Raw genomic sequence first — 13,263 nt, forward strand, 5'->3', positions numbered from 1 at the left:
CAAATTCATCTATGAACTCCCACCTTCTGGTTTCTTTGGGAAGTTTGCCTCTTGAAATACCATTCTAATATGTTAATATCAAGGGTATGTACATACTTTTTCATACTTGAATAAGGAGTGAACAAAAGTGGCCACACTTCATAAGAGCTTTCCTTCATTTACAAAACTACTACTAATGTTATCTTTAAGACATTTGCTTTCACAGCAGCATGACAAGTGAAAAATTAACACACATAGAAGGATAAAAAAAAACAACCTCCATATTGCATCTATCATATTCATATTCTGAATAATTCAGCTAATAACTGAATACTTTATTAAATCTTAGAGGAAAATTATACTGACAAAATGAAAATATTTTGAAAAGGAAGTGATATACTAAAAAATGGTAACCTCAGTGGAAATGAGCAGCATTATTTTTTGATTCAAGATCTAACAGATTTTCATTTAAGTTTTATACTTATTTTGTTGATATTCTTGGATTTTTAAGTGATATTTTTCAAAAAAATTTTAATATTTCCATCATTCTTATGTTTGAGTTCTTGTTATAAACAAACCTTTTACTTTTTTTTTTTTTTAAGATTTTATTTATTTATCTGAGAGAGACACAGCCAGAGAGGGAACACAAGCAGGGGGAGTGGGAGAGGGAGAAGCAGTCTCCCCACTGAGCAGGGAGCCCGATGCAGGGCTCCATCCCAGGACCCCGGGATCATGACCTGAGCCAAAGGCAAACGCTTAACGACTGAGCCACCCAGGCACCCAAACCTTTTACTTTTAGCATAATGTAAAATGTTGGATCAATTAAAGAAATGCAAAAAGATACTTTTATAAATCTATGAAAAACTTACATTTTCATTTTTAGTACTTATAACCTTAGTCTGAAATCAATTCATCTTGTTGATAATAAAAGCAAATGTTAACAATATTTTTGCTGGTCTAGATATATAATACAAACATAAGATACCCAAGATATGCCAGGATCTTTTTTATTTCAATACATGAGATAATAAAAATCTTTCTGGCTTTGAATCTACTTTTAGTGCATCTCTTTTTATTTTAAAGCAGGAGCTAAAAATACTAAGAGGTAAGATCCAAAAATTTCTTCCAGTGCTACCAGGATATATAATTTTTCTGCTGGGGAAATGCAGTCTCGAATTGTTTTGCCCAAGCTAGAGAGCAAACATGTCAGTTAATTCCTTAACCTGAGACAGCCTCTTTTCTGAGAGCAAACTCAGAAAGCCGATGTCGCTGGATAGGGAACAACATGAATCCAATATAAATATCCAGCCGTGTGCTTTACTTATTAGCAAACCAAGAAAAAAAACCTAAGTAGAAACTATTATGAGGTCGTATAACTTAAAAACTGAATACACTTAGATTAAGTACCTGAAATCAATAGCATTTAGTCCAAGCAGCATGCCAGCAAGCATATTTGCTTCCTCACCCAAGACAATTGCTCCATCTTCATAAAATCGCCTAAAAAATTAAATGGGTAAATATGTAAATATATAAAAGCAGACTGAAGTTTCATCCATAGAAATTATTTAGAGACCAAACTAAAGTAGAAAGAACTAAATTTTATTTATCAAAATAAAAACTATCCGGATCACCCAATTCTTGTAGATACTTAGGAAAAAAAAAAAAATCCCAGCATTAACAAAAAAGTCATTCTAAGTGTTTCCACTTCTCTTAAAAAGAATCCCTAAAGTGACTCTTTCAATGGGCCAAGACTGTCTACTATTTTTCCCTAATAGTGAAGCAGTATGAATGTAATTTGAAAGATGGCAAACTCACAGTCATTTATACTGGTCTCTTTTTGAAACTATGTAGACTATTGTGGTATGCATAGAACAAACACAAACACACATTGTTTTTCTGTAATTCCAAGGGTTATTAACTAAATGAAGAACTAGAAAGATGCGATCATTAGTAATTCATGCTAACCTTTAACACTACAATACTAATGGGCTAGCAGGGTGATTGTGTATGAAAAAGAAAGTGTTCATTATCTCTGACAAAATATGAATCTATCAGTGTTAGTAAAGCTTTCTGTTTCAGTTAATGTTAGTTAAAATACTAAAATTTTATCTTAATATACTTAAAATACTTTGAGAAAATATCATGATATGAGCCAAAAGGTATTTTTCCACAAAAGAATGTAAGATCATTGTATTTACTTTCTTTAAAAAATAATACTGTGCAAAAGCTAGTTTATGTTCAGTAAGCAGGGATCATTTAATTGTTGTATCTATTTATATTAGATATAGACAGTAGATGCCACTCTGTAAGACCCCACTAACTAGAAGGAAAACATTTTAGTAAATGAAATTTGTCTTACTCTTTTCAGTAAAAAAGATTTTAATATGCTCATAATCCCACCGCCAATTCTGCATAGTTCACAGTTTAAAAATAATTTTACAAACATATCATTTGATACTTGCTCAAAAAGCCCTGAAGCAAAGGTGGAAACAACTATCATTAATTTCAAATTTACCATCAAGAAAAGTTAAGAATTAGGTTAAAACAACTTGCCCAAGCTCATGCAGATAAACTGCTCAAGAAAGAAACCTAATTCTTCTTACTTTAAGTTCTATGTATTTCTATTAAACCATACCACTTCCTATAAAACAAAAATATTTAAAGAGAATTTAACCTATGTTATAGTTCATAAGGAATTTTAAGTGAATAAAAAGTACAAAGGAAAATAAGAGACCACTATTCTACCCTCTGTCAGATATAAGGCTACAAATAAATATGGTGCGAAGACTGGCTTGGAATAGATGTTTTCTGTTTCCTTGGAAATATGGGAATTGCTTTTATTGACTTATACAGAAAAGAGAAAAACTAAAGACTTCCAGTCTAACAAAGATTAATAAAATAAATGGAAGGAATTTCTATATATTTAACTAAGATATTTCACAAAAAGATAAAGATATTTAAATAAATCTATATACCTGAGATTCTGTCACTGTCCCGATAGCTAAATTGGCTATTGACAGACTATTCTGACTCCTAGAAGAACGATGATTACAATGGCTCTAGATCCCCAAATTCTATGGTACACATGGCTTAGAAAGAATTCTGGTTTTTGATACTGGGAATCACCCATTATTCCTAGTATTTCCCTATATAAGAAAAGTTCTACTTTTCTCCCCCTCCATCTTGAGGCCACCATTTTTAAAAGTACATTCTAAAAATCAGATCAAAACTATTTCTGCTTGTTTCCTAATGTCAAAATTGACTTAGGGACTGTTGAAGAATATCAAACACACAAACAAATCTAACCAATTTTAGAGATTTCTTAAAGTCTAAAGATCTTACGTATGTGTGTATATAATATTGTTTTGAGGAATTTTTTTGGTTTTAGTTTTACTAATAATTTTTGAAGTTAAACAATATAAGTGAAACACTTGCTACATGTGAAATAATTCCACTCAAATAAAACTATACCTGAAGTATAATGTTGTAGAGACCTCATTTACTATAACCCTTTTTTTACAAATTCATTTTTTTAATTTTATTATGTTATGTTAGTCACCATACGTTACATCATTAGTTTTTGATGTAGTGTTCCATGATTCATTGTTTGCGCATAACACCCAGTGCTCCATGCAGAACGTGCCCTCTTTAATACCCATCACCAGGCTAACCCATCCCCCTATGCCCCTTCCAGGAAACTATTCTTAATCCAAGGCCATGAAGATTTACATTTATGTTTTCTTCTAAGAGTTTTCCATGTAAGTCTGATCCATTTTCAGTAATTTCTGTATATGCTATGAGGCAGCAGTATACAAGCAACTTTTACTAATGGTTTTCATCTTAATAACGTAAAACTTCTAAACAGATTCAGATTCCAGAAGTCCTTCTTAGCTCTTGAAAGATATGTTATATTGTTCACTATCTACTTTTCTGTAAGTGAGAAAAGTATTTATCAACTCCTTTTTCACTTTGTGAGAGCTCAGTAATTTTTGAAGTTTTATTTTATACTTTACTCCTTCCTTTTCTTAGTCCTACTATAATATCAAGAAAATTGATATTTCTTCTGAGCACAACTTTTGTCATTATAAATTAAGTATGTGGTACAATTTTAAAGTATTAAGTAGGTCTTCATAAAACTAATTTCATCTCTTCTTTACATTTTCCATATTTGCTACTTCAAATTCTTATCAGAATGTTTTCAATCTTGTTTCAAGATATTTTGAAATCTTAAACTTTTCTAATTATTTTTCAGTCTGTGGGTGGGGAGAAATTAAAACTTGGAGCAAATTAATTCAGTTTCTCCCTTACCTACCTTATATTACTCTCTATTTCTCAGTCTTCCCAGTAAACTACCAAAACAATTACCCACTTTTTTTTTTTTTTTTTTAAGCTTGGATTCTAATCTCAAATCCACCAACCTCCCAACTCTGGCTATTTCCCAGTTAACACCTCAATCCCTAAACCATGAAACTCTGCAAGGGTTGTTTTCAATTGCTCACTAAGACATCCCCCACCTTAGGGGGAAAAAAAAAATTACTTGGATGTCTCTAATACTCTGGAGCCATGTGATGTACTCCTACCAGAGGATTTACTGTATTTCTCATCCCCATACTTCCTCTACCCAATCTTATCCTTGGATTTCCACTGATTAGTATTTTCAAGCTTGCCTATCTTAGCCCATGTAGCTCCTCCTTCTGTACTGGGGTAAACACTTGTATTACCAAAAGTCATTACTCTTTATTTTTGAAGAGTAGAATAAGAAGAAATTACTTGATTCAGAAACTCTCAAGATTCCTAAAGGATCAGAGATCATTTCTCATTGTTGTACAAGCACTTAATCAGGCAGCATCCAGACAAAAGGTAAGGTGTAACTATTCTTTCCAACAGTTTGCTTGTATTTTACAAACCTAATCTTCCAAATAATAGTTATGCTGGGGCTAGAGGTTCACAATCAAGTTTACTTATAAACGAAGAAGTTTCTTTGGTTTGATTTCAGTAAAAACAAAAAACAGTATAAATAGTTTAAAACAAAAAAAGGAAGACTTTGCAACTGCATTTTTTGGTTAACTTCTAAGATGAGAATTCTGAAATAACTCCTTACTTCCTTTCCTGGGAATTAGAGCCATTATATTCACATTTAAGTACTGTGTGTATGTATATATGTAAACATTATATATTTGCATGTATGTATAAACATTTCCTAAGCCATGTTTCTGTTTGAATAATGTATGCTTATATATTGTTACAAAGTATTTTTACTTGATGGACTTTTTTGAGCTGAATCATTTCCTTTTTTTAGAGATTTTATTTATTTGACAGAGAGAGACACAGTGAGAGAAGGAAAACAAGCAGGGGGAGTGGGAGGGGGGGTGGGAGAGGGAGAAGCAGGCTCCCCACGGAGCAGGGAGCCCGATGCAGGGCTCGATGCGGGGCTCGATCCCAGGACCCTGGGATCACGACCCGAGCCGAAGGCAGACGTTTAACGGCTGAGCCACCCAGGTGCCCCTGAATCATTTCCTTTCTCTCAAAAAGGACAGCTAACACCTCAGAACAAGGCAAAAAGCATTTCCCTTTAAATATTTGAACTTCTCATTCTAAAAATAATTTGAGAATTATTTCTACCCCACCCAATTGTCTAAGAAACAAGAATAACAACTAAGATTACTAATGCTTTAATTTTTACTCGAAGACTACCATAACCTTAATGCAGCCTGGTTATTGAACAGGAGATGATTTCTGTGTAAACTTCGTTTTGATTTCATTAATTTAGGATTTTTATGTTTGATCTATGAGATTTTGATACTATTATTTTCAAAGCCTTAGTATCCTTTTTAGTATTTTTCATAATTAAACTTATTTACTAGTGATAATAAATAAAAGAAACAAATTTTTCATTTCATGAAGTTCACCTCAAACATCATTTTCACTGCCTATCTTTAGAAATATCCCTAAAGAATATTGCTATAAAAGGATTCAATAATTATATATCAAATAATTATGTGCCATGATAGAGGTGTTAGTTAATGATATGGCAGTAATCATTTTGTAGTACATAAGCATATCAAATCAACATGTATATCTTAAACCTACACAGTATGTCAATTATATCTAAGTAAAGTGGGAAATAAAACAAACAAAAAAACAAAACAAAAAAAGAATGTATCATAATAAATGCCAAGGTTTTCTCAAAATCCAAAATGCCAAATACTGCATCAGGACATGGAAATTAAGATTCTTCCAGATACATGATTTCTTTATCTATGGACCTAATTTCCTCTATCAAAACTGGTTTATAGTTGTCACTCTCTTCTTCTCTTTCACAAACATGATTTATGAGGTAGAAATCAGTATGGTAATTTAGAAGTGTCTAAGGCAGTGTGGTCCAATAGGTTATGCATCTGTGCTGTGCAATTTGGTAGCCATTAGCCGCACATATCTACTGAACACCTGAAATGTGATATGGCAACTGAAGAAGTGATTTAGTAATTTTACCTACTCTTAATGAATATTAATTTACAGAGTGGCATGTGCTTAGTGGCCACTGTGTTAAACAGTACATGTTCAAGGTATTGAAATTATTGAATATTTTCATTTACAAATACTTTTGAAATGGAGAAAAGCAGTTTCTTTAACAAAAGCTATAAACAAAGATTAGACAACCAGCATTTTATAGGAATGCCTGTTATCTTAATATGAATCTTTTTTTCTACCACCGTAAAAAAATAAAGTCCTGTTTTTCACACGGCACAGCATGTCATCTCTTAAGTGCATACAACCTATGAAAAACAACACTCGTATAGCCTGCCCTAAAAGACAATTGAGCGATCATTAGTTACATATATGAATTAAAACAAAGAAATAAAATGTGGAAAGAGTAAGAATGCTATAGAAATTTCATAGTTAGATTTTCCTTCAAATTAACTGCTCAGAGAAAAGTCTGTGGAAAGAATGAAATTTCAGGTACTGAAAGTGTAAGAAACAGAAATGATTCAGATAAAAGATATTCTAGGCATAATGTGAAGCCTCAAAAGATAAACCAAAGTAGATGTCTGTTTAGCTGACGGATGGCATTTTCCTGAGAAGATAGTGGATTTACCCGAACAGTACAAAAAAAACGAAATAAAATAGTTAAAGACTTTAGAAGGGAATTAATCTTTGTTCTATTTTTATTTCTAATCTTTAGGTGATTGTTTTAAATACATATTTGAAAATCAAAAGGATGTTTAAACCTGGTTGTTTTGAAGTCTCTCAGAGCTGTAGAGATGTATTCAGATAAATGTTTTTCCATGAGTGCTACTCTGATCCAGGCTCTACCCTAAAAGGAAGAAGAAAGAATCAAATGTGAAAAATAATTACAAGTTAAAAATATATTTTGCCCAGTGAGTCATCAAAAATATAAGCATTTTAATATGTAAAGAACAACTCAGTCAAAATATACATTTGATAAAGGCTAAAAAATATTTAAGTAGGTAAGAATGGGTAAATTTTGATTACATATAGTATACCTTTGTTCTCTAGAGATATAGGATACAGTATATCATACTAACTTTCTATCCTCTGAAGGGACATAACTATTAATATTGGATCAGAGACTTCTTTTCATAACTCTCTGCCTCAATGCCCAAATCAACATGCTAATTAAAATGAGTCTCCTTATAAAACATGAACAGAGTCTATTCTCTTTTAAAAAAGATATCACTGTCACACCACTTGTTTAAGAAAATTTCCCACCTATCCTTCCAGAGGGAGGTTTTAGATAACTAATAATGAACCAAATTTCATTATTTATCATGCATCCAAAATCATGAATTACCGAGTTTGCACCCAGGGCATTCTAAAAACTATTACTGAATATTAAGCCAAAAAAAAAACCAAACGCACAGCAAAATTACTCAGAACCAATTTCTAGCAGAAAATCACAGAAAAAGACAATTCTGACTAAATGTGAATAATTTTATTTTATTTTTGAAAGGGGTAATATCATTCAATAGTTGAGAACAGCCAGTTACTTTTTTTTTTAATAATCCAAAGCATTTCTCCTGGACTCTTTGTTTAGAATGAAAGAAAATAAGAGGTCATATTTGTAATGAGAATTTTTTAGTTCGATTACTTTCATTTTCACTCAGCCCTCCCACAAATCTCCAGAAAATCCATGAAGATCAATGAGACAGAGAATCAAAACACTGCAATGACAGTTGAGAATAAAGGTGACACTAATCAATATATATGATGGTTGACTACCGATATGGAGAAAAAAAGCATTCTTTAGAAATATCTACAACTTTAGTGAATTCACCAAACTTCCGGATAGGAAGGATCAAAAAGCAGTCAATCTATAGACAGTGGTAAAACCTGACCAACTAGAAGCAGCAGTACTGCTGGGAAATAAAGGAATGATATGGGTGTGATTAGCATGGCAATTTGCCCATCAAGCTCAAAACCCCTTTTAGCCTGCACAGTGTTCAGTCCGTTGTTTTCTGCAGAATAAGCCTTGAGGAACCTACAATTAGCTGTAGCTGACCTAACAGGAAGGAAGAGGCAAGCCACTGGCCAGCAATCCCAAGTTTCTCTCTTGAAATTTCCTTTGAAAGACAAGGAGGCTGGTAGTAGTAGCTTGAATCAAAAGGCTAAGATTTCACCAGAGCAGAAGCCGGGAGAGTTGCTCTCCAGAGAAAGTTAGACACACAAGACTGTGCTATTGCTAGATAAGAAATGTGGGGAAAGCCCTGCTTCCTGATTTATTAATTTCAATCCATGCAAAACGGGGCTGTACTTAATTTCCTGTCCTTGGATGTTTGTGGAATTCTCTATTATATTATAATAATACACTGCGCTAATTTTAACAGTTTCTTTTCTTTCAACAAAAGAACTTTTACTAGAACAGAAGATAAACAGACTTAAAAATGTTGGGGCCATGAAGTGGGGAAGTCGAAAAACCAGGTTTAAGATTTTAGACTTTATCAAAGTTGGATAACGGTGAACCACTTAAGGTTTTTTTGTTTTTTTCCTCCAGGGACACAAATATTCATTTCTTTGTCACTGAAAGTTTTTGATTAAATAAATAAATAAATAAATAAATAAATGCGGTTAACACTTCTGAAGGCTGTAATTAATATATGCTTGGCCCTGTTTTAAGATACATTAAAATATTTATATACATTAGGATATTTAATCTTCCCAGGGTCCCTGGGTGGCTCAGTCAGTTAAGTGTCCAACTCTTGATTTCACCCCAGCTCAGGTCAGGATCTCAGGGTCGTAAGATCAAGCCCCGTTTGGGCCCCATGCTCATCGGGGAGTCTGCTTGAGATTCTCACTCTCTTCTACCCCTCCCCCTGCTCACGTTCTCTCTCTCAAGTAAATAAATCTTTAAGAAGAAAGATATTTAATCTTCCCAAGAATTGTGTGAGTTAGGTTACAATACTATCCCTACTCATCTCTACAAAGAAACAAAAAAATAGACAAATCAAGAAGATAGGAAACATCTCACCACCAAACCAACCAACCTAATTGAATAAAAACCTATATACTCTACCTTCCCTCCTGTTTCAGGGGATGAACTGTAATCATTTAAGAGAACAAAAAGACAAATTACAGAGTAGGCAAAGATATCTGCATTACATGCATCTGACAAAAGACTCATTTATGAAATAGAAATAATTCTTACAAATCCATAAGAATAAATTAAAAACGGGGCCTGCAAGGGGAAGACTTCAACTATAGATTCAACTCCTTTAGTAGGTATCAGGATATTCAGATGTTTTCTTCCTTTTTATGTTAGTTTTATGATTTTTTCCAAAGAATTTGCCCATTTAATAAGTTTAAAATTTATAGGTATGAAGTTATTCATAATATACTTCTAGGATTTTTAATGCCTGTAGGGTCTATGGGGTTCATTGGCCTCTTCCTTATTCCTGATACTGGTAATTTATAATCTCTCTTTTTCTCTTTATGAATAGTCTGTCTCCAGAATAAGACTGTGAAATCTTTAATCAGCTTTTTTCGCCTCCTACCTGCTGCTTTCAGCTTGGTTTATGAAACTTCTGCTCTGTGCTTAAGGTAGCTAAGAGTTGGCAAACAGCTCACAGGAAAAACTGCATGTCTAACCTCAGACATATATGTCTGCGGCTCTCTCAATATTTTAAGTCCTGGTTTCACTGGCAGTTCCCAGCTCCCACTTCTGTTTCTCTAGCTCAGGGAAACTAAAAGAGCCCCCAGAACTCTCTGAGTAGCCTCTATACCGATGATGTGAACAGACAAATGCCCTTAGGCTAAAAGCCAAGATGAATGTGGGGCTACCTCAACTACCATCCTTCTCTCCAGTACTGTGGCCACTGCAGTCCTCCTGACTTGGTTGTTCTATTAGGTCTTAAATTTGTTGCTCTGCGTATTTTATCCAATCTTTGCAGCTGTTCTTGGCAGAAGGGTTGCTCTAATATAAACTACTCTGTCATCACTAGAAGCAGAAGCTGGTTCATTTCTCACCTCCAGGATCATCTGGGTTTTTTGACTCAAGTTATACTCTTCTGACATGACTCTCTCTCCCTCCCTGTGCATGCTCCATACTGCACTCAGTGGATCTTTTTGAAAAGTAAATTAGATTATAGTACTCTATTGTTCAAAAAAAATTAAAAGAAAGATACCCTCAAGTAGCACCTCATTGAATTGAGAGTAATATCTCAACTGTTAATATGCCTCGCTTCCTCTGCTCACTATTTGCACAGCACATTTCTTCCCATAACTCACATCCTGGCTCAAACGTTGTTGCCTTACACTAGCCTTCCCTACCTACACTATCTAAAAGAGTGCTTTCTTCCACCACCCTGATCACCTTCTAATCTCTTAAACGGTTTCATTTTTCACGGCCCCATCCAACCCAAAGACTGGATAAAATACACAGAGCAACAAATTTAAGACCTAATAGAACAACCAAGTCAGGAGGACTGCAGTGGCCACAGTACTGGAGAGAAGGATGGTAGTTGAGTTAGCCCCACATTCATCTTGGCTTTTAGCCTAAGGGCATTTGTCTGTTCACATCATCGGTATAGAGGCTACTCAGAGAGTTCTGGGGGCTCTTTTAGTTTCCCTGAGCTAGAGAAACAGAAGTTGGAGCTGGGAACTGCCATTGAGACCAGGATATACAAATAATATATATATATTTGTTATATCATTAAAATATACCAAACATAACATTTGTTCTCTGCCATCTTTTTAGCAATGCCACCGTATCATTAGTATTTATAACAGTTCTAGCACAAAGTAGGTACTCAGTGTATATTTGTTGACTATGGGAGAAAACTCAAGCAGGTAAGTAACCTGCTCATTGCTAGAACGCATTAGAGGCACCACCCACAAGTGGGGAAAAGGAGTGATGTGAGCAAAGTGGCATTTTATAAAGACTCATATGAAGTTAGTATTTAAAATGGAGAGAGTATAAAACAAATGGGCAGAATCAGAATATGTCTGGTTTCTGCCTGGGAAACTGTTCCTTCATTTTATTTTATTTATTTTATTTATTTTAAGATTTTATTTATTTATTTGAGAGAGAGAGAGAATGAGAGAGAGCACATGAGAGGGGGGAGGGTCAGAGGGAGAAGCAGACTCCCTGCCGAGCAGGGAGCCCGATGCGGGACTCAATCCAGGGACTCCAGGATCATGACCTGAGCCGAAGGCAGTCGCTTAACCAACTGAGCCACCCAGGCGCCCCCGTGTTCCTTTATTTTTAAAGCTCGCCAAGTATGTCTGACATTCTTCCAGGTTGGGAAGTATCACAACAAAAGTCTAGGGGTAGGAAACGTCAAGTGGTTGTTTAAAGAGGAGATAGATTTGTGAGTAATAGACAATGATCATAAAAATGGCATCTTCACAGATCTATACCTTACTGTAAAGTTCTAGTATCTGTTAACTCTGGTGTATCTGTGATTAATAACCCCCTGCCCCCACCTCAGCCTCTTCCCATAGAAAATTTGGCTAACCTGACTCTAAGAAAGAGCAATGACAATGTCAGCTTTTGAACAAAGGAAAAAGTGAATACGAGGATGAGACCCGAAAAGACCAGGAGGGATTCGGGATTTCTGTCCTAAGAATGTTGAGGACTACATTCACAGTTCTGACACGGTATAGGTGCCCAATAAAAATCCATCTGATGGAGAGATGCATGAATATATGAATGGCTGATGGGACCAGCATATTCAGAAATTGGTCTAACATGTTAAACTCAAGAACAGAACAAATGTACAGGGTAAGCAACCACAAACTAGGAAAGCCTAAATCAGCCACAAACAAGAGCTGTTCTTAAAAACAAAGAAAAAGAAAAAAACTTCATAAGATATACAGGAAGGCAAGAAGAACTCAAGAACAGCGCAGAGCTCATATTCGGGACGCCAAAACCAACAACAAAAATGAAAGAAGGAAAAGGATTCCTTGAGCTTGAAATCAGTGGGAATACTAAGAAAATTCAATGGAAATATCTGTAAGATAAGTTACAGTAGTAACTATGGATCCAATTAGGGGAGTTTTGGTCAGAAATCATAGATTATGCTTATAAATAATCACCCCAAGAGCAGATGGGAAAGGTGGATGTGTTCAGAAGGGAGTGAAATAAATGCCTGCTGAGATGAAGTTAGTTTTCTAAGAGTGCTAGTTCTAATCTGAAACCTAAATAAGAAATCCCATGGGGCGCCTAGGCAGGTCAGTTGGTTAAGCACCTGCCTTCAGCTCAGGTCATGATCTCAGGGTCCTGGGATCGAGCCCCACATCGGGATCCCTGCTCAGCAGGGAGTCTGCTTCTCCCTCTCCCTCTGCTCCTCTCCCTGCTCATGCTCTCTCTCTCAAATAAATAAATAAAATGTAAAAAAAAAAGAAAAACAAAGAAAAAAAAAGAAATCCCATATACAGAAATCCCATTCCCAGAACCTCTGCATATTGTAGAAAGAATAGCTGCCAATGTATCTGAGATGTGAAATGGAAAGATTACAGACATGATCTTCAATTCAAATATTCTATTCCATTGTTAGGCTTTGTTTAAGCCCTGGAAAATAGGCTCAGCTGGTCATGGACTGAGCAAAGAAAGGGACTGTCAGCATTTCATAGATCTCAGCTTAGTGATTAAGTATCAGATCTCCCATGGTGGCAAATTTCTATGATGTGAATCTAAGTTATACAGTAGTTCTAGGACACAGACAATCCTGATTCAATCAAAACTAAATTTAAAGAATGTTTCTATATTGAATTAGTCATTATCTATAAGGTACCTTGTCTTCCACTGCTTAAAATGTCATCCACATA

The 13,263-nt window shown here is 34.8% G+C and overlaps 1 protein-coding gene across 4 annotated transcripts in view; it reads right to left on the reverse strand.

Annotated features, from left to right (window-relative positions):
* The window catches only part of RUNDC3B (RUN domain containing 3B), a 130,513-nt gene that overhangs the window by 57,016 nt on the left and 60,234 nt on the right, over nt 1-13,263 (reverse strand). For all 4 annotated transcript variants that reach the window (XM_045864774.3, XM_045864775.3, XM_045864772.3 and 1 more), the window contains 2 exons: nt 7,209-7,294; nt 1,387-1,476 (listed from right to left, as the gene is read on the reverse strand). In XM_045864774.3, the coding sequence (XP_045720730.1) occupies nt 1,387-1,476; nt 7,209-7,294 (176 nt within the window). The remainder of the gene's footprint in view (nt 1-1,386; nt 1,477-7,208; nt 7,295-13,263) is intronic.

Source organism: Mirounga angustirostris, unplaced genomic scaffold (genome assembly GCF_029215605.1).
Source record: "Mirounga angustirostris isolate CCGP_5_RB_7025 unplaced genomic scaffold, mMirAng1.0.hap1 SCAF_12, whole genome shotgun sequence".
Taxonomy (NCBI): Eukaryota; Metazoa; Chordata; class Mammalia; order Carnivora; family Phocidae; genus Mirounga; species Mirounga angustirostris.